We start from the raw sequence: 22,616 nt of genomic DNA on the forward strand, positions 1-22,616 counted from the left end.
GTAATATGTCTATCTCAATAAAAATATACCTGTTTAGTGTGAATGATGGCGTTTTCATAATACTCTGTAATTACATTAGACCGACAGCCAATCTATAGACAGCTAATTACGCTGTAATGATTATAGTCTTGGTTCCTGGTCCTGGTCTACTGTATTAGTAGACTATATGCAATAACCATTGCTCTGGTAGTAACACTATTATTACTGATATATCTCTTTTTCAGAGAGCAACTGATTCAATTATGCTGGATTCTCTTAAATGCACTGACCTAACTGACTCATGTAAGCACAAAGCCTTAAGCATATACAAATGTATAATTATGTAGATCATTTATTCAATTTGAAAAGAAACAGACCAAATAATGCATCAACTTTGTATGAGTGTATAAAGTGTTTTAGGAGTACATTCAGTTGACTTTCATTTCAAACGAAGAAAGAATGTAATTTGGCACTTAGAAAACCACCACAAGGAATTTAGATTTATTTGAATAAAGAACAAAATTTACAAAGCCATTCAAACAGTCTTTTTCATATATTTTAATATTTTTGAACTTAACTTTCAAAAAATTAAGAATATTCAAAATACACTTTTACTCCCCATCCCCCCACCCCCAGCCTCTCCTTATATACATATATACAGGTAAAATCTCTTCCCTCAGCTCTATATTTGAAACAGTGATTTAAAAAAGAAAATCTGATATCATCTTCTGTTTATGTCTTTAACGTCTGTCTTTTGTCTTTTGATCTTTTTTTTTTTTTTGAGAAAACCTCCGGCCATCTTCACCTCAACCAAAGCTTGTTTGTTTCTTTTTTTTTTCCACAGCCTCTGAAAGGCCAAAGGCCAAAGTCCAGAGTTTCTGAGATTGTCCATTTTGGTGGCCGTCCGCGGCTCAGATGGAGGTGCCATGGCTGGGGTCACTGGCTTCTGGGATGGGTCCTCCGGGCACTGACTGGTAGGGTAGAGGCATGGGGGTCTTTACGGGGCTCTGGCGGAACAGGCCGCCGTTGGGCGCCCGGTGCTTGCAGCGGATGGACGGGGGGAGAGTGGAGCTGCTGAGGGGGAGGGGGACCGTCCGGCCAGGCGCTCGGCCGGCCCCAGGTCCCTCGTGCAGGAAGGTGCTCACAGACAGCCTCCCTCGTCCCGGGTAGTCCCGCACAGCCTCCAGGGGGCTCTGACTGGGCGGCACGCTGCCGATGTCCAGGGCAGAGATCTCCATAGACTGGCCCGGGAGCTGCTTGTGAGCCAGGTCCTCGTCCATGAGGCTGCTTAAACGCTGGTGCACCTGTTCCAGGTTCATCTCTTTGTCCTGTCAGAGGGGGGGGGGAAGCACATGGAGAGTGAGGTGGAGAGGGGTTGGGGCAGAGGTGACAAGGAAGATGGCACAGGCAGATGTTTATAGATGGCGCAAGAAGAATGAAGGAACAGGATGCATCAAAAGAAAGATAAGAAGGAAAGAAAGAATGAAAGAAAGCGACAAAGAAAGAAAGAAGGGAAGAAGTGGCACAATGGGATCAAATGGCATGCGGATAGAGAAGGAATGTGTGGGAGGGAGAGGTTGGACAAAGAGCAAAACGACAGAGAGGGAGTCAGTGCCATTCCTCTATAAAAAATATAGTCATGCAATCAACTCCTATTCTGACTTGTTCATGCTTGACCTGAATAGAGGCCTTGAGGGTTTCCCATATCAGATTACTACCTACAGTTGGAGTGTTAACATACCCATTCATCTTTTTACTATTTTAACCTTTAGAATAATTGTTGTCCTCCCATCATTCTACCACTCTGGATAAAATGGATTTCAGAGCGACCCATAGTAAAACTGTCTCACAGTCTCCCATTGAGTTTAATGACAAAAGGCATAAAGAACAAAACACAGAGAAAAAAAAAAAATCATGGTGAGTGCTTGACTGCACACAAGCAACGAGAAAATAAAAGTGAAGTGAAAAAACAAACAAACAAACAACAAACAAACACAAAAAAACAAACAAACACAAAACATAAATTGAATCTAAGGTGTGCGAGTCAACACCGCCAATGCCTCCAATGAGAAATGGGAACCCATTTTTATATTCCATGCGGCACGCGGCTCAGAAATGGCCTCCATGCTCGACTGGTGCTATATGGTTCCAGACTGAAGGGGCGATTTACATTAGCGCGGCCCGCCGCAGGAGGGAAACGCTCGGTCAAGGTGTTTCTCTCAGCGCACGGGTCACCTAAAGGACTGACCGGCTTATGATCAAAGCAGAAACTCAGTCGACATGACAGCCCTTTTAAAAGTGAGCTTTTTTTTTTTTTTACAAAACATGCGCTCGCTCACGTCCATACAAACACACACTGACACAAAGAAAGCGAAAGAAAGCAGGTGCAAACTACGGTCACTCACGTATACTTGCACACATCCCTCTCTCCCATCCTTGTGCTACTACACTGACGGCACAAAGCAACATTAGACTCCACTTTCCCCAACAACCCTGTTGCACTCAGTTCCATTCTCAGCCCACCCGAGCCACCTCGCCAACTCCCTGTCGTCTGTTCCACGGCTCTCTGCGAGGCGTCAGAATCACTGGGTGGGAACGCGTCTGCTGGCGTGGGGGGGGTTTTGACTCCGTGCTCTCTGCGAGGCGTCAGAATCACTGGGTGGGAACGCGTCTGCTGGCGTGGGGGGGAAACGTGGGGGGACACAGTTGAGTCAAGTTGGCCGACACAGGATCTCGACTCCGAGCATCTCGTTCCATCTCATTCAACAGATGCTCAATTGGATTGAGCCCCGGCGCCTGAGCAGGCTTGCCATCGCCGCCGCCGCCGCCACCGACGGTACCCGTATGTCGGCGACTTACAAAAAAAAAAAGGAAAAAAAAGCCAATTCTCAACAGTGCTCCTTGTTCTGCCGGGCTATGCCCTGCCCAAAATCAATTGGAGTATAGATACACCCCACTGTGACAAGAGGCAGCTATGAAAGCGATGATGCTACGCTAACCTGCAACATCAAACAGTGCCCTGAGAGTCATCGGAAAACAATGAAACAAAACAACAAAACACACGCGCACGCACACACACACACACACACACACACACACACACACGCACACTTCTCACATGATCATGCAAAACTTCAATCTGGGACAAAAAGAGAACAAAATGCGGCAATATAGCCACAGACAAGCTGCCGTGCTGCCAAGTTGGTCAGAGCATAACTCAATATTCTCTCTGTGTGTTTTAGAGAAAGTGTTTTGCTTAGCTGTGAGCTGCTGCAGGTAGTATACTGATGCCCCATTAGTCATTATGTCCATTTGCAAAATGGAAAAACAAAATAATGCACTCTCAAAAACAATACATTTGTGGGCAGTAAGTGTCCTGCATGTTGTGATTTGAGACTTCCTCACCATTACACTATCCATCTGACAACTCACTGAAGTTTTTAAGAGGTTTTTCTTATTCACTTTTTGTTTGTTTCTTTGGTCTTACACTTAAAATATTAAAATAGTCTCTGCACCTATATCCCATCCTTTTCATGTTGAGAGCAGAGCAGGCAATCATGGTTCAAAGTAAATATATATTTATTTATTGACTGTATCTGACTAAAGCGTACTTGCTTTGATTGAAACTCTTTGGTGATAACCAAAATGTGCATGTGAGTGAGTGAGTGTGTTCTTCCGTCCCTCTCTCTGTAGGTGTGTTTGTTTATGTGTCAATGTGTGCATGTACAGTATGTGTGTGTGTGTGTGTGTGTGTGTGTTTGTGTGCAATATATTAGCAATTCTTTTTGCAGTTACATCTTTCACTAGATTGTGCTACACCAGAAATTAGAGGCTGTGGGCTGAGTCGATGTGGCCAGTCCATACCCAATAGAAACCAACATACCAGAAAATTATTTAAAAATAATAAATTAATAAAAAAAATCTTCAACCAAAAATTGTTGGGGGAAAAAAATTGACAAAATCTTGTGCTGAGGCGGTCTAATTCTGCTTCTGATTCACTCAAACATGAACACATAATTATGTCTACTACTGAAGAATCAACCACCCTCCTTGGATCATAATTTGCTACTAATTAAAATTCTTATTGTGTTGTTAAACACACTGATTGTACAAATAAGCAGCACTGTCACGTAAAATGCTGAACAACATTTTTTCCCTGTTTGTTTGTATTCCAGGATGTTCCCTCTAAAAACATAAATAATGAACAATCATACCATTTAGCTATTTAGCCGTCTGTCTGTCTTTTTCTTTCTTTGGTTCTCTCCTTTGTCATAACTCAGAGGTGACAATGGGTAATGGCAGTTTACCAATATAAAGATTATGGAGTGTGATGGTGAATGGCACATAAAATACCACCCACAAACAAGCCTGTCTTCTCTAACCCCCTCTGACCCTCTTTCTCTTTCATACAAACTGTCTCTCTCACTCTCACTCTCACACACACACACACACACACACACACACACACACACATACACACACACACACACACACACACACACACACACACACACACACACAACACACACACACACACACACACACACACACACACACACACACACACACACACACACACACACACACATATTATACTCTATATCTCTGCGTTTCTCATACAAACACACACATACATACACACTATTTCTCCCTCTTTCTCCATGCATGTAAACACACACACACACACACACACACACACACACACTGTCTTTTTATGCATTGTAATATTTCAAAAGTTAATATTTCAGCAGGTCTTTCCTGACCTGTGTCAATAGCCTCAGCTTCCTCCCAGCCTCTCTCTCTCTCTGTCCAAATGTCCCTCCTCCCTTCCGATGCAGCACTTGTAATATCATTATATGTCAATGGACCAGACACCACGTCCATTTGGTAATCCTTAGTTACCTGCACAAGACCACAGACAACGGTAAACATTCAAGGGTACGGCTTCCCTGTCCGTTCATTGACATATAACTGCAATAAGATGTCTGTGCGTCGCTTGGAGGAAAGGGCATGATAGACACAGAAGAAGACAAACGATGTGTGTGTGTGTGTGTGTGTGTGTGTGTGTGTGTGTGTGTGTGTGTGTGTGTGTGTGTGCGTGTTGTTTTTATTGGTGGCTCTTATTGCTTCCTGGGTCACATGTAGGTCAATGTAATGCCCCCTTCACTGTGTAAAATACCCCCCCCCCCCCCCCCCACATCCCCATCCTAAATAGCACCTAGGAAATGTTTGTGGTGACCACATGATGTTTTTCACTTTCCCCTGAGCCAACCTTCAAACCTCATTTGTGAGACATCATTTTCATCAATAACTTCAATTTGTGGCACTTCATGCAGCTCATGTTTACAGCTGTGGTTGTGTGTGGTTGTGTGTTATTGTGTTTTGGATGCCTCTGAACTACCTTGTATGACACATACACTTTCTATGAACCCACTGAATTTCCTATCTGAGACCAAATCAATATCATCTTCCTGTCTGTGCCTTGTCCTTGTGGTGAGTTTATGAGGGGAACAGAGTCAGAGAGAGGATGTCACTGGCATGGCAGGGCCTTTGGTGGGTCAGGACAGGGGGGAGGGGAGACATGCAGGCCATTGCACACACTTCAGTTCAGGGATCCATGTCAAGACTCTCGCCCTATTGGGCTCATGCGAAGGAGAGGGGGAGAGTTTCTCATGTAGTGAGGCTCAACGCTCAACATGCTAAAATACGCCAGAATGCTTAGACGGGTGAGATAGAGAGAGCGTTTTGTAAGTATTGGGAGATAAACAATGAACAAAGACAACATCTCCAATTCAAGCTTTAACTTTTGTAACTTGTGTATCAGTTCATGTTGGGAAGGTAACTGTTACTATCTGTCTGCGACAGATACTTGGCATGTTTGTCCCTAAAGTAATCAACCAGAAAATTATTTGTCCCTAATCGATAAGAGTATTGTAAAACAAATGTGGAATCAATGTAGTAAAAACAAAACAAGGAAACAGAGAGGTTAAAAAGGATAATAATTGTTATTGATTGTCACACCTATAACTGTGTGTATTGGAGCTCTACTAAATCAGGGCTCACGTCTGTGGCGTCTGGATCCATAAAGTAGAGTGTGGCAGTGGCGCCGCAGTCGTGCCAGGGCGCGGGCCTGGGCTTGTCTGCGGCCGCGCCGCTCGCGGTCACCTCTTTGGGCTGAGCCCGCCGGCACCGCTGGCTGTTCCACCAGGTCTCCAGGGCGGCCACCAGGCAGGCCAGCAGCAGCCCCGCCGCCAGGATGCAGAAGACGCCGGCGAAGCTGTGCAGCCGCAGGGCGCGGCCCTCGGGCTGCGCGTCCGACTGGCTGTCCAGGTCACAGCGGCCCTTGCGGGGCCACCACTTCTGCTTGAGGATGTCCAGCTCGCCTTTCTCCTGCAGCTCCAGGATCCTGAGGCAGACGGCGAGGGGAGGGAGAAGGGCATGGGGGTGGGGGTCACACACAGGAAGAAAGAGTCCAAAGTCATCCATGTCCCAGGGTGGAGGGAATACGTCAACTTGACTAAACTACTGTATATATATAAATATAAACGTTGTATCTCTGTGGGACGAGGAATCTAGTGCAATAACAATGGTACTGTAGCTGCCTACAGTATGACTGTAACGCTGCAGAATATTATGTCTGTCATAATCATAGGGGCTGTCACATTCAGCTCCATCTTTTAATCAAACTAAAGCACATAAATGGACATGCACTAGATTGCATAGCTTTGCACTCTGATTCTTGAAAGTGACAATCAGTGACAATCATGATGATTGAGATACTTTGCATATTCTATGTACACTCCATATTTTTCTTGTTTCGACTTGTGATGATCATCTGTGAGAAAACACTTATTTGCACACGTCAAAAAACATCCCTCACACAACTATTGACAAGGCAGTAGACACTAGAAACAAACACGATCTTCTGAACACCATTTTAATAGCACTTTTTGGTGCTCTATTAATCTTAGAGAAAATGGCTTTAATTACGTCTCGCCTCAAAGTATTTTGGTACCAGACATTTCATAACACTAGATCATAATCTAGTGAATCATCCTCTCTCACTCCAATTGAAATGGGAACTTCAAGATGAATGAAACTGCTCACCACATTATCACAATCTGGGCAAAAAATGTACAACTACATCACTTTCATTGCTGACAAAACCACCATACCATATAGATTTTCTCCTTACTGCATAGAGGAGGAAACGCTGTGAAATACTGCAGCTTAGTGCAACATCAAAGATCAAAAATGGGAAGAGCCATAGGGCCTTTGGGAAGCCTTGGGGAGAGGGAGAGAGACTCACTTCTGAGAGAAGAGGTCTCTGTATGGACTGCCGTGCTGCAGAGCCAGGCCATAGCCTTTGCTGGAGATGCTGTTCCCCCTCACGGTGAAGCTGCAGTCGCCGTCTGTGAGGGCGGCGTACTCCACCACGGCCATATCCCACAGGAAGGCGTAGGGCTGGGTCTTGGCCTGTGGATGTGCATACGTACACACACGTACACACACGCACACGCACACACACACACACACGCATGTTCCCACACATGTGCACACACACACGCACATATGCACAAGCACACACACACGCACATGCACACGCACGCACGCACACACACACACACACACACACACACACACACACACACACACACACACACACACACACACACACACACAAAACAAACAAACATTTGAAACACTGACACTAAAGTTAAAATCGTAAGGCTAGCCACTACATTCTCCATACGATCGGGCTCAGGTCTGACTTACTGTATTTGGTATGTCTGAGAAGAATCAAATTAATTGCAGTGCAGTTACATCACTGCAGAATTGCATGATGCAATATGACAACGGTTACATAAGAACATGAGCATTTTGAAGAAATACATCAATACAAATATTCTTTTGTGGTTGTTTGAGGTCAGGTAGGGAAGCCTTTGTGGAGTGGCAATATTGCAGTCTGCATGAGGGACTGACTCCTCATACAAAGAGGGCACTGGCTTTGTACATCCTCCGAGGTATCTGAAATGACTTTCCTGTCAAGTCTTATTTTCACCCTTTCAGCAACGGATCAAGCAGCTGGATGGTGTGTGTATATCTATATATACACAAATACATAAAGAACACACACACAAAAGCAGCCTCTGTTCCCTGGCTGGCTCTTTTGAACTGCACTGAAAGGAAGGTAACAAAGCTGTCGTCTTCCTTTGAGTCTTCCTATCTTGCCAACTGAGTTGCGTTTACATTGCCACACTCAAGCGATATCTTCCCAAGTAACACAAGTACACTAAATCACATGCGTTCCCTATGTCATACGGTTGCAGTGGGACGTGGACATCTCAAAACCATATGACTGAGCCTAGCTGTGAGTGAGTGAGTGTAAGTACTGTAAGTAAGTAAATAAGTAAGTAAGTAAGTAAGTAAATGCACTGATTATTAAGAGCAATAATATACAAAGTAAACAGATATACCGTACAACTTCAAAAAATAAGTCCTAGAATCATTTTTTAAAGTTAGCAAACTGCAACGGCTTGTATTTTAGACAGGCATCTCAGACATAGGCCTTTAATTTCTTTCACACAAAACTTTCCTCTGCAAAGATGGAATACATTATCGAATTAATTATTTCAAACATGCAAAATGCTTACCCATATTACTAGGCTATTCGATGATAGGCTTCAATTATGAATCATTCATTTACAGTTTTGCTTGATTGCTTTGACCTGCTTAAAGAAACTGGGGACCACTCGGTTTTCATCATCACTGTCTTAAAGTAACAGAGCAGAAGACACCTCTTGCAAATATGCTAACCCTTTCTCCGTAGATTGACACATCTCGCTCACCTTTTTGCAGAACATCTGTGTAACACTGATGTCATTCAAGCAGTGCAAATTCCATTGTTTTAGCTATGATAACCAAACAGAAACGATCTGCTCCTAACTATTGGAAACTGACTACTGTACATCAATATGAAATCACTGAAGCGCCTTCACACAAATCTTCAATTAGCCTAGTAATCAGTCCGCAGGCCTTAAACTGTGAAGTGTCTACGTTATCATACTTTATGTAATGGATGCTATTTTATTTCTTTAAACTTTCTTGTTTTTCATGTCTTTTGTGTAATATCTACAGTGTTTCAGTTTTCAGCCCCAGTTTGAAAAAAAGAATCAATGGAACCAATACAATTATCAATGGTATCAAAGCATTTCTGATTTTGGATCCAATTCTTTGCAAGAAGGCAAATTTGACAACAAATGGTACTGGTATGAAAGCAGTAATAGGCTACAATGACAAGCAATGGTGCACTGATTCGCTGTGTCACTGAGTGCTGTATTTTGTATTTGTGGTCCACTGTGTAATGGTTGATTGGAAGAGCTCATACACTTGCCTGCCAATTGTGTTGTTAGAAGGCAAAATTTGTTGCATATTTTAAATGTTTTGGCACGATTAGAGCCTTTTGCAAACAAAATGTGTCATTTTGACCACGAGTGCTGCTGTTTCAGCCTGTGTGTTACTGTAACTGTTTTGAAAAATGTGGAATTTGAGTTGACTGCTGCATCAAAGCAATCAAGAAAAACTTTAGTTTTGAAATGTTGTTCATTGAGTTTACCACATACAGTAGGCATTAGGCTAACTGTTGATGACAAGGTAAAATACTTTGTTTAACTGAACTGAACTGAACTGAACTGAACTGAACAATGTACAGCAGGACATACATGTAGCATAGGCCTAGTCCATATCAAACATTTTTTAAACAATTTGGAACTCTGGCTTTCATCGCTTCAGACTTTAATAATTCCATGTAATCGGAAGTTTAGTGTGCGCATTCTACACCGTAGAACTGGGTTAAACAGACAATCTGGCAGGCTTTAGGAAATGAAATGCAACCTGAAACTAAAGAACAGACCAGGCCTCTATTTATCTATCCAAACCTGTAGCCACACCAGGCATGGAAAAGAGACAAGTGTCTATTTGGGACTCTGCTTTTATTTGAAGCTTTACGGTAAACTCCATGTTTATGATGTATTGGGGAACTTTTAAGTTTTAGGTACAAGGATACGTCTACTGAGTTCACATAATGCCTCTCCTTGCTTTCCACACTAACTTCATGTTACACAAAATACAAGGTAAAAGGTCTTTGTTTACAATGAGTGAGAGTGGCATTGGCAATATGGCACGAGTGAGAGTGGCATTGGCAATATGGCACGAATGAGAGTGTTGTTGAAGGCAGACATCACCATGGCTGCGATTTGGCCTTAGGCACAAGACTGGAGCCTGAGTGCCGCAGCCATGGCGATATCTGCCACCAATGCCACAATAACAAGCGCAATATCGCTTTTATACAACTGTTCTGAGTGTATAAAAAAACATTTCCTGTTGTTTATTGTTGTTTTTGTTTGTTCAGAGTTGTTTTGACAATTTCACATAATAGAACAACCAAAGGAAGAGAGTGTTGTTGATAAATGTTAGATAAAAGACAAATTAGATGACATTAGCATTCTCCAATTCTGATATCAATATGTGTGCTCCTTCACAGTGGCATTTGAGAGATATGCAGGTATTCCCATTGTGACGGCATTAATTACAGAATACTAATAGGCTCTAACTGTTTAAAGTTAAGGACACTAATATGAGTCACATGAAAGTTCATTTTAGCATATTGGCCCATTAAAATGAATAATACAAAGGCATACAGTAGCAAGAGCGTTTTTGTTAAATATGTCCAAGGTTAGGTAAATTTGAACAATCTAAAAAAATGACCTTTCAAAAGCCTGTTATATGTTATGCACCCTACTGCTTGCTCCTAAAATGCACTCCAATTTTAATGAATGTTAAATGGATGTGTTATGGTACAGTGTGTAGGCAGAAGGGAGTGGGAATATACTTTATTAAAACCTCATTATATTAACCATGGTTGAGTCTCAGTGAAAGTTTTCAGACTCTTCCACATTTTGTTACTGTATTCTTTAGACTCATCTTGAAATGGATTCAGTTATTTTTGTTCTCATCAGTTTACACACAATACTCAACACTCCACAAAAACGGGTGTTTAGAGTGTTTAGTACATTTATAAAAAATAAAAGACTGACATATCTCATTGACATACGTATTCTGACCCTTAGTTATGCTACTTGCAATTGAGCTCTGGTGCATCCTACCTCTATCAATGGTCCTTGATAGAAATAGGATGCAACACATCCTACAACTTAATTGGAGTTCACCTTTGCCTAAATAAATTTATAGAGTAAAAACCAAGCCACGAGGTCAAGTGAATTGTTCGTAGACCTGCTAGAGAGGGTTTTGTGAAGACACAGATCTGGGGAAGGATACAATAAAATTTCTGCAGCATTGAAAGTGCCCAAGAGCTTGGTAGCCTCCATCATTCCCAAATGGAAAAGCTTTAAACAACTAAGAATCTTTCTAGATCTGGCTGCAGATAGTTGTTCTTCTTTGGGCTTCTCTCATTTTCTCACGGCTGAAACTTGAAAACACGAGTCTGACACCTTTCCGCGCGCACTGTACATACGAATTTGTTACAGAATAATGGAATACCAGCTCTCTTTTAATTAGCATTAACAGAACTATATGTTGTTATATATACTGCTATCGTTTAAATAAATACATAAAAAAAACATTCATTTGTCTGCAAGTGAGCACAGCACAGACCATGCTGATGTAAAGGAAAAGGCCCCCTACTGAAGAGGGTGAGAATAGTGGCAACCTCCAAGTTGCCCACCTCACTACAGCCTTATACTATACTTAACTATTACAGACATGCCATAACAGGAGTGCCAATAATCCATGTTCGACAGCGAAATCTCCGACAGGTCATTGGGTTGTTTGGAGTGTTTTTAAATTGGCCACCATTACGTCAAATGTGTGCAGTAGAAATGCAGTGATTGAAGGCATTAGAGGCTCATTAAAAGCTTAGCTTGTTTACCCGTAGGATACCCTCGGCTGGGTCGCCCACTGAGTTGTCCTGCCCTTGGTTCTTGTTGATGGTCCTCCAGAGTTCAGAGAAGGTGCTGTCCTGCTCTAGTGGGTTGGTGCCCTTGACCCGGAAGTGCTCGAACACCGCCGAGTCCCTCACTGTGCCGTACGACACGTCCATCTGCTTGGACAGGTCCTGGAAAGTTCTGCAGACAGAGAGAAGCGAAGAGCACTGTGAATCTACACTGTAAAAAAGGGAAAAGTCAGGGCTGTCCAATTTATCAAACCATATTACAGTACGTTACAATAGATAGATAGATAGATAGATAGATACTTTATTGATCCCCAAGGGGAAATTCAAGAAATTCAATTAGAGTACATGAAACCGTCTAGTTTTGAATGATACGGGGGTGATGAAAAGAGGGTTTGTGATATTTGCTAAACGACAAAACATCAAATTAAACAAACTCCCGTTTTTCAAGGACAATGCTATTACGTTGAACTGATATATTTTGCCACAGCAATGAATTTATCCAACAGAATCATGTTAGATCAATGTGAAGCACCTGATTATTGAACCAGTAAGGCAAAGGAGCACAAGGGATGTCTTGGTGTCACCATTTCATTGTGTTCCCATGAGCCTGTCTGTAGTTCTTTACATGACTCTTGTTGTTATAGAAACATCAACTTTAATGTCTCCTGACTTGTATTACTGTATGCATGACAAATTAATTAGCCTCAAACGCCACTAGAATAAAAGTAGGCTCACAGGGTAACATTTACTTAATTATATATAATTGAAGTATTTTAGTAACCAACACTGAAGGTCATTCAGCGAACCTGTCAACAATGGATATTACTCTTTACACTTTGTGTCTGCTGCAAACGAATGTATGACAACAGTACACAGTAACAGTCTGCTACCTTGAAGTAAAATAACTACATTAACACAAAGAGAACAACTGTAACATCTACTGTTTAACGGTGCTTTACTTAGATGTGTGAGGCAGGAAACACTGTAAAGCTCATAGCTAAAGAGCTGAAACCCTGATTTATTTCAATGGACTACAACACATACAGTATACCTGCCAGTAAGGTATTTTTTAAAAATATCCCTCTAATATAACAATTAAATCTCTTTGTAGACATACGCACTGTTATACACTGTGTATACAAACTCAGCTTAGCTTTATACAGGTTTATAATGACATCCTATTGATTAGGCCAACAACTGCAGACCCAGATAAGAAAAAGAAACTGTTATTTCATAAAACATAACCACAAGTGCTTGTCCTTCACCTCACTTTGCCACCTTTCAAATCCATCTGAGGTCATAGACCAGGGCTGTGGGAGATTTCTTTTCCTTTGCATTGTATTGATCAGGTGGAAGTGCCCTTAATGAAAAATCTACGTACGCCATTTGTCATTGCGCAAATGACCTTTTCGCTATGACCCGTTTATACTGACCTTCCGCCGCTAACGATAGTGTCAGCACCAGAGAAAGGCTCACCGGTTTGAAACATTATTCACCGGCTGCAAAATGGGAACTCTTACCCTGACCTCTGTGAGGTTTGTAAGAGACTTCATCCATAACGCACCATCAGCTGGCCTGACAACTTTAGTCGTTCTGTCACTTAAGGTAAATGTTAAGACGTTAAGAAATAATTATGCAGATTCCCACTGGGCTACATGCAACCCCATTCCTCAGTACAAATTGAAACCGCATACCTATTTTTTTTTCTTTTATTTATTTATTTTCCGCAGCTGACTGAACTTTGTTTCGTGGTTCTTAAAGACCCGGGTTCCTCAATCTGTATTCCCTATCAGCTCTTTTAATTACACTGTGTCCAATTATGTTAAAATTCCATGAATCAAATCACACATCTCTAGATAATAAAATCTGGACAATTAATCAATTTAATTAACTCTGTATATTGTGTTTGCCTGTTTAAAACAACTGCTGGGATGGTTTATGCCCACCATCACCCTCTTGACAGCGCGATTTATGATGGTGGGTTCTCACACTCAAGGCCCATTGAGTTCAGAGTTAAAAATGAGTTAAGCTGCTTGCTCACAATCGCCTTACGAGCGATAGTTGGAGCTGAAGCTGTGTGTAATTTACACTGAGATGTCCACGGTGCAGCCACCTCTGAAGTCTTTTAGCAGCCCAAGACACACTCAAATTGAGATCATTACTTGTGAGTCAACAATAACGTCATAACATTCCACTTCAGAGCATTTCCTGCCATGGACTATGGCAACTCAATATATTATATCATTGTTTCATCTAGTATTTGTGACCAACGAGTTTAAGAATAACCTACACAAAAAGGGCATATTTGCCTGATTAAAAGAGGCTGTGGAGACTATTTAAATGCTGGTGCAGATCATCTGTACATAAAAGCACTAAGGATTTAGAAAGAGCTCAAGGATTATCGATTTCCTTATACTTTTGCTTTAATACAATTCAGTGTACTTCATTTATCAGGTTAATTGCAATGAGGTTATCAGGTATAAGAACAATTAAGAAAGCAAGACAATCATTGAGGAACTCCAACGGATAGCCAAAGAGTAGGCTATAGGAACCATTCAATATTGTAGCTGGTAACACATTACAAGTCTACTGATATCTTCTCTTTATAAGCAGTAGGTATAAAAAAAAAAAAAAACAATGGCACAGAACAATGACTGTGGGACCACAATACTGAGCAGCATTACAGTAGCATGGGACTTTGCCTCTGTCTTGAAATGAACGTGCCTCCTCTAAATATGCATATGTCCCTTGAGGATCGGCGTCTATCAGCATCGAGCACTCCATTTCTATGGCCAGAGTGAAAAGCGATAGATCACGGACAAAATGTGCCATTAGCTGTAATGGTGAAGTGGAAAATCCATTTTGATCTACACAATTTTTGCCCTTCCTCTCGCGCGTTGTTTTCTTTGAGCGAGTTCAGTCTTTGTAAAAGAGAGGGGGTGTCATTGTGTGGGGCACAGGCTGCACAGGCTGGATGAATGGGGGAAGATTACTCTTTTTCATTATTAGGTGGGCTGAAACGGCAGCGCAGAGACAAGCATCAACAAAACGCCTGGCTATCAAAGGACTCCTCTTCCTCATCCTATTCAAATCCTTTAAAAAAGACATGTGCATTTAGCATGGGGTCATGAGGATTTGAGATTGCTCCTGGGGAATTACCTTGATCTATCATCAGTCCTGTGATACGGTCCAAACCAGACCATATTAAAACACTGCAAAATGCAGGGACAGAGAAACAAGTAGAAGACGAGTGCAGTTCTTTCCAAAAAAATAAAATAAATAAAAGACAAGACAAACAGATAATGTCTGAACAAATGGTTTAGTACTTATCAAAGACCAACATTTAGAAAATCTAAAATTAATTTTATTCATTGTGCTATGATTAACTCTTTAGATTTTTCCCCCCTGAGCCTTTACAAGCTTGAATAAATATTTGATATATTTATTTTCAATTACAGAGCTTAATTTGTTTATCTTTTTCGATGTCCTGTCTTATTCTGTCCCTCTAGAGTTTTTACTTATTGGTCTCTTCCTTGACCTAACTGTTTTTCATGGCATCTGTTCACATATCTGAAGACTTAATGACTTGAAAATAGCAACTCCTAAATCCTTGCTTGAATCCCTAAATTACATAGCTCAATCTTCTTTAATCACTTGATAGGCCTCCTATTTAGTCTCAGCATACATAGAGAACAATCCATTATTCATAAGAAAGAAGTTTTTTTTTTTAATCCGTTATCTGACTTGATGTGAATGTCCATGTGAACAGTAAAGAAAAATGTCTGACCGGTGTAGCTTGAACTCTTGAAAAGTCCTTTTCTGGTGGCATGCCAGGTGCATTTATTAAATGGACGGCATTTTTTTCCTCTGAGAAAAGTGCTTCACATTTCACTCCTCACGTCTACAAACCAATGTCAGAGGCCACTGGGAGCAGTTTGGGGTTGAGTATTTTGCTCAAGGACACTTCAGCATGCAGCCAGGAGGAGACTCAGACGGGCAGCCCTCTAACTCCCAGATGAATGCTCTAGAGACCGAGGCACTGCGGCTCTGTGCTCTGTGGCCATCTATTCTGTTGATATATTTGTTTATGTACCACAGATGTCTCCTTTTTAACTCTCCCTCTCTGAATCCGCCTCTCACTTCGCCCAAGAATAGATCTCGTCACACTCTCGTCAAGATAATTATCTGCATGGACTCCATATGTTATGGCCTTGTGATGTGCTGCTCCAAGGTATGGTGTTTCCAATGCTATTTTCATCCTCTATGTAAAAGCAGTCAGCAGACATACAGTACAGTGGTACCTATGCAGTGAGTAAACTTCCCTTGTGATGTCTTAAGAGATGCGATGTCTTAAGAGACCTTATTATATGGCTCTCTAGAATGTTGAGGGAGCTCCCATTCACTTTGAATGGGCCTCTCAACGTTCTACCAGTCCGTTATATTTGCATAATGACCGCTCCGAAGGTATAATGACCGCTGCCAATGGCAACGGGTTCACTCCGCTAGTTGTTACGGAAGCCACGAAACGGTAGCCAAGTCATTGCTAAAGACACATTGAGATAAGTTTATTTTCTCGTTTTGGCAAGTAGCCATATAATAAGCGCGATAATGTATAGAACGCCGGTCATTATCGGAAAATAATTCCCTTCAGTACGAAGCAAAACCCCTCCGCTGCGCGTCGGGGTTCTGTCCGTCCTGTCGGGAATTATTTTCCGATAATGACCGACGTTCTATACATTATCCCTTACTTACACCACTGCTTGGTGAAATTTCCTATTGTGATGCGCTATCTGGAACGTGCATTATTTTTCGATATACCGCACGGCTATGAAGTAGTTCCCTTCTTTTGGGCTTATTACACTTGAATATTAATTCGGCAATGTGAATGTAATAGTAAAAACAGCAACGTTGTATCTAAGACAGCGGCAATATAAACGAAAATGATAGTAGCAGTGGTATAAGCGGGATAATCAACTCCGCGCCGAGCGTTTATAGGAAAATAATGCACTTATCGAAGAGTATTCCTGCGGCGTCGGGACCTTATTACCACTTCGAACGTGCATTATTTTCCTATAAACGCACGGCACGTCGTTGATTATCCCTTACATACTGTATATACAGGCACCTATGGGTTTAGCCTCCTTGCTAGCATGTCTGCCTCTCAGTCCAAGGTACTGCAAGTTGGAGGTTTTAGACTGGGGCCACTAGCCTCATGCCTTCGGCCAATCACGGCCATGGGGATATCCTTTTTCAACCCCACTCTAACTCTACCGCATTGCTTAAATACATCACTAATAAAATCAATATATACTGTAACGTTACTGATACAATTTATATAATGTTGCTATGAATTGTTCATCAGGGCCCGTATTCACAAAGAATTTTAGGGCTAAAAGTAGCTCCTAACTGGCGAATTTAGGGAGGAACTCCTAAAAATAATGGGCGTGTCACTCCTAACTTTATGACTCCTAATTTTTTTCACTAAAAGTTATTCACAAAGCATTTTAAGCCTAAAAGTAGCTCCTAAGTCTAGGACAGCGTAAAAGAACTCGAGAGGACTTCTAACTCACTAAGACCTATCACAACCCGCTTTTAGTGGCATTTCACGTCGCGATGTTTTGAAATGACCGTGCAGTGCAGGAGCTCGCTGTCATGCAAGCAAGGGAATAAATGTGCATTGCAACTAAGGATGCAAATGAAATAATGCCACCGACAACCAAAACCACCATTGCATGTAAACTAAATGTAACGTCTTATTGTGCCTAATTAAATTAAATCGCTTCTCCTCTTTGCAAATATAGGCTACGTGTTTTCATACAGATTAATTTAAAACATGTTGCAAATATACTGCTCCAGTCCATAGTGTTTCATTAAGCCTAGGCTTGCTTTACTCTTTATTCATTAAGGCTATGCCTATGTATTCATCATCTTCCATCCTTCACAGCCCGACATAGCGCACGCATTCTCACCAGCTAAGACCTAACACCTGTCACTCAACACGTCATTGTAGGGGAGGTTTGCCATCATTCCCGCGTTATAATCACCAGCCAATCAAGGTGGTCACTTTCATCAAGCTCGTGCATGAGTAATGACGTCAACCATAGCAACGAAGACTCACTTTTAGTTTAGGAGTGGGCGTTTCTCCTTACTAAAAGTAGGTCTGAAAGGCTTTGTGAATAACTTTTAGGGGAAAACTCCTAACTAAAATCTTCTAGCGCGATTTAGGAGTACTCTTAGTGGTAAGATAAAATGCTTTGTGAATACGGGCCCTGAATAATAGAGGCTTGAACGACATTTCTCTATTGCTTTTTTTGGCACCGGAATAAGAAGCTTTTGTCCAGAATGATGAGGCTGAAATGCAGTGTCCAAAGACTGAGAGTTGTTATTTAAAATCAAGCCAAATATCTGCTTTGGCTGTCTATGAGTGGGTGTGTTATGGAAAAAACAAACACGTTTTGAAGATTTAAAAGTTATTATGAATTTAAGTGGCAGCGCATCAACCAAAAGACAGGCAATCAGGCAAACAAAGGAAGGCTCAGAACAGAACCAAACATGAAGCATTCAGGTAGCTTGTTAACAAGCTACTCCTAACCAAGGTAGAATAACAGTATGGACTAATACATAATGGAATAAAAAGCAGGCATCTTACGGGTCTACTCGTGACCCTGGTTTCATCTGCTGTAATGATCACAGCCCTTGTAAAGGAGTGCCCATGGTAATGGGCCGGTATCATGCGCTGCCAGGGCCTAGCGATCAAAGCGAGGATAACAAACAAGGCTATTAAGCAATAGCAGGTGCAGCTCATGCAGGGCATGTGAATAAGCACTGGCTGTATGGCAGGGCGCGCTAATTAGGCCCTGCTTCACACAAAAGTCAGCACTCTGCCCCACCGGGTTTCAGCTAGCGGCTAAGAGACAGGACCACACACACACACACACACACACACACACACACACACACACACACACACACACACACACACACACACACACACACACACACACAGAGACATGTACATAAGCATGTGTCGACACTCTCTGACATGAATACATGGGTAGGAACAGACAAGTGCAAAAAAGGCACACACTGAGGTGTGTACAAACACACAGACATACAGAGAGAGAGAGAGAGAGAGAGAGAGAGAGAGAGAGAGAGAGAGAGAGAGAGAGAGAAATACAAACCACTGAAACACACACACACACACACACACACACAAATACAAAACAGACAGACACACACACACACACACACACACACACACACACACACACACACACACACACACACACACACACACACACACACACACACACACACACACACACACACACACACACACGCATACTATTTTCAAATAATTAAGGTTAATTGTGCTATCACTGATTACTAAAGGACAAAAAAAGTATGCCCGTTCGGTTGACTTGATCAGTGTAATTATGCACTTCAACGGGAGCAGTCTTGTGAGAGTGTGAACTAGTGCCAGCACTACATGTATTCATAGAATAAAAGCTCAGCATGACCTGTTTTATTTGAGGGAGGTTGCATTGCCTCTGATCTAAGCTTCACATTGTCAGGAACATTTAGTTCAACCATCATTTATGGTAACAGTTACCATTCAAAGTGCATTGTGATACATTTTTTTTTACCAAATCTATTTTATAGGTGTCTCGATATACAGAATTATTACTAGTCACTCCACCAGCCAATCAGAAAAGAGTATTTCATGTTTCCAGAGGATAACTGTTCATATATCGTATCTCTGTTATCAATTAAGAAATAAAATATAATATTGATGATAGAAACATCTTTCACATGGTTCCATTATATCTGTTCTATACCATGTAGCCTACATCACCTAGTTTCTCAAATATTAATGCATGATATCGACATACACAAACATAACAACTCAAGTTTTAGTATTTCAAAAGTTTAAAACTGGCAGCACATAGACTATTATGGAAAGTCTGTTTGGCCTTGATGTATGAACACCCAAAAGGAGCCAGCAAAATCAGGCTTCCATGGGCCAAAGCTTTTGACTAAAACATGATTGCATTGGAAAGGGCATGTTGAGCTTGCCTAATATCAGCACAATTATCTCCTATGTTTGGAAAGTGTGCGCAACAGTGATTTTCTAGCACTTGTGGCAGCTCCATCTCCAGTTCTGAATGTCTCCAGTTCTGAATGGCCTTCAGAAATGCTTAGACGTCTGATTGAAAGGCAGGAGAAGCTACACGTTGATGCTAGATTAGCATCGAGCTGAAAGGAATAATAAAGGGGGGGGGGGGGGGGGGGGGGTTTCACATTGTATGCACAAGTGGCAGCGCTGCGCTATGAAACCCATTATTTTCAAAGGCTTGGGTGCGCAAGAACTGGCCTGCCACTGCGCTGAGTGAAGTGTAGACCCTCCACAGAGAAGGTCTTGTCCTGAAGTAACCAGGGTGATAGAGGAGATGCAGAACCCACACAGGAGCTTTAGTGCACTCACTGAGGGTTGAGACGAGACTTTAAGACTGCTGGGGGGGTATGGGATGGGATGGGGCTCGACTGCGGGTCAGATTAGCTAGATATGAGCAGCTGTGAGAGATCTATCCTGCACGTGTACAGTCACAAGCCGAGAGGGTGACACAGGTCCTAAGCAGCTGTGGGGGGGAGAAGAAGCAGAGAGGCCAGAGCTGTGAGAGAGGAGAGAGTATGATGAGGCCTTTTGTAAACAAAACATGTTGTTATGCTGTCATGCTGTTTGTTTTAACAATATGAATAATAACATGAGGTGCTGTGTTATGGAAGCATATATGTGTGCCTAACACATTTAGCTTTCAATATTCTATCAAACAACTTGTAAGGCCGTCATGTCATAATTCATAATCATCAGTCTGTGTCCATCTGGGAGACATACATATGATGTGATAATACATTAATGAAACTTTCCTAAAAATGCTCTTTGATTGCAAAGTCAATTCCAAGCAAGACAAAATAAACGTATTTCTCCAGAGCCAGCGCCGGCATTAGTCTATCGAACCAGAGAATTTATGGATTACACCAAGGTCAAATCCAGAATTTAATTTTGTTGCAATGCTTGGATTCATGGCTGAATCACCTGATAAATGAAGATACCAGCTACACTGTTGATTAAATAAAGCTTATAAAACCTACATGTTTTGTGTGTGCTTGCTTAGCAACAACATTCTGAGAAATATATAGCTACGAGCTATATTTAAATTTTTACAACAAACTCTGGTGGTGCTATAATATGGTGCCTGTTAAAACACTTGTGATTTAATCAAGTTTCAGCTGTAATTACAAGCTCCAGCCAGCCATTTCAGAGCTGCACAGTATATTTCTCTCTTTTTTTAAAGTATATTTTTTGGCCTTTTTGCCTTTATTATGGTGGACAGTGAAGAGGAAGACAAGAAACAAGTGGGAGAGAGACATGGGGTGGGATCTGGATATGACCTCAGGTCAGACTCAAACCTGGGTCCCCGTGGGCACTCGTACCCACATGGTACGAGCGCTGTAGCCTGTTGTGCCACAGCACTCCCCAGAAGTACATATTTCACACTGAAAGTTAATTAGTTAGTAGGTCAGCAGATAGAACATCGCTCCAATTTGATACAGTTTCCCGGGTAACAGCATGCACAATGCTATTTCTAAAACAAAGTTCAGGAGGAGCCCATATAGTTGATTGACAGCTATTAGTCACCCTACGTCCATGAAATAAAATAAACCAGATGTTTCCGAGTTGAAATCAATAAGATGTGGAAAACAGGTAGGAAGTTGTGAGGCTGTGAGGTAGGAAGATCTTAAGAGGGCCTACAGACCTGCATGCTCCACTGAAAGCTGTTCAAAGATATCATGTGATTTGGAGACCCCATTTAAGTCCTTTGATAGATAGAAGGACTCAATGTGTCAGAACTCTAGTTTCAAAGAGGAAGGCAAGAAAAATCATCTTTGCCCTTGAGAATCAGCAGCAGAATAACTGACTCCTGCAGGAGGGAAGTTGCTATCATTAAACATCTCCTAATAGCATAGGTTCGCCTGAAATGTGCTATGGGGCACCATTGACCTGCTTTGAGCTTTGCTGATAAATTAATGGAGCAAGATAAAAATTGGCTGTTGGCGAAGCAATATTTGATAATTATCATGAACTGCTTCTAAAGCTTAGAAAAGAATGAAGTGAACCGAATGATTGAGGTGGAAGTGCATGTTCAGTAGCTTAAATCTCTCTACCCAGTGCAGCTGAATGATCAGGATGCGAAAACATTAAAAAAAAAAAACGGTAAAACTCCTTTCTAGTGCAAAAAACAGCCAAAACAATTTGTTTAAGTGCCATTTCACAGGTAATGGGGGACAGTCTTGGGTTCAAAGATTTTGTGCTTAAGACTAGGAATCCAGGTCTTTGTTTTTCAATTTCAATCTTACTTTAAATCATGCATAGAATGGAAAATCTTTTTTACCTCAGCTTTGTTTAACGAGAAGAGTTTGGTGCGTGGCCACAAAGCTATACTGTGAAACACGGCTGTCTCCTCCTTCAGATGCAAATCTTGGACTTTAAAATGACCACTTAACAAAACGAGCAAAGTGATGCACACACAGATGTGAGACAAATTTGGTAAGTAAAATACGTTGGATGCGCTCATCCATTCTATGTCATCTTGGAAGTCTGTAG

At 41.7% G+C, this 22,616-nt stretch overlaps 1 protein-coding gene across 1 annotated transcript in view; it reads right to left on the reverse strand.

The window, feature by feature from the left end:
* Positions 1-646: 646 nt before the first annotated feature.
* Positions 647-22,616, reverse strand: part of grid1a (glutamate receptor, ionotropic, delta 1a) — a 115,087-nt gene continuing 93,117 nt past the window's right edge. The window contains exons 11-14 of the mRNA XM_062519572.1: positions 11,927-12,122; positions 7,289-7,455; positions 6,145-6,385; positions 647-1,307 (exon numbers count right to left, since the gene is read on the reverse strand). Of these exons, the coding sequence (XP_062375556.1) occupies positions 891-1,307; positions 6,145-6,385; positions 7,289-7,455; positions 11,927-12,122 (1,021 nt within the window). The 3' untranslated portion in view covers positions 647-890. The remainder of the gene's footprint in view (positions 1,308-6,144; positions 6,386-7,288; positions 7,456-11,926; positions 12,123-22,616) is intronic.

The sequence above is a fragment of the Sardina pilchardus genome, chromosome 18 (genome assembly GCF_963854185.1).
Source record: "Sardina pilchardus chromosome 18, fSarPil1.1, whole genome shotgun sequence".
In the NCBI taxonomy this organism is placed as follows: domain Eukaryota; kingdom Metazoa; phylum Chordata; class Actinopteri; order Clupeiformes; family Clupeidae; genus Sardina; species Sardina pilchardus.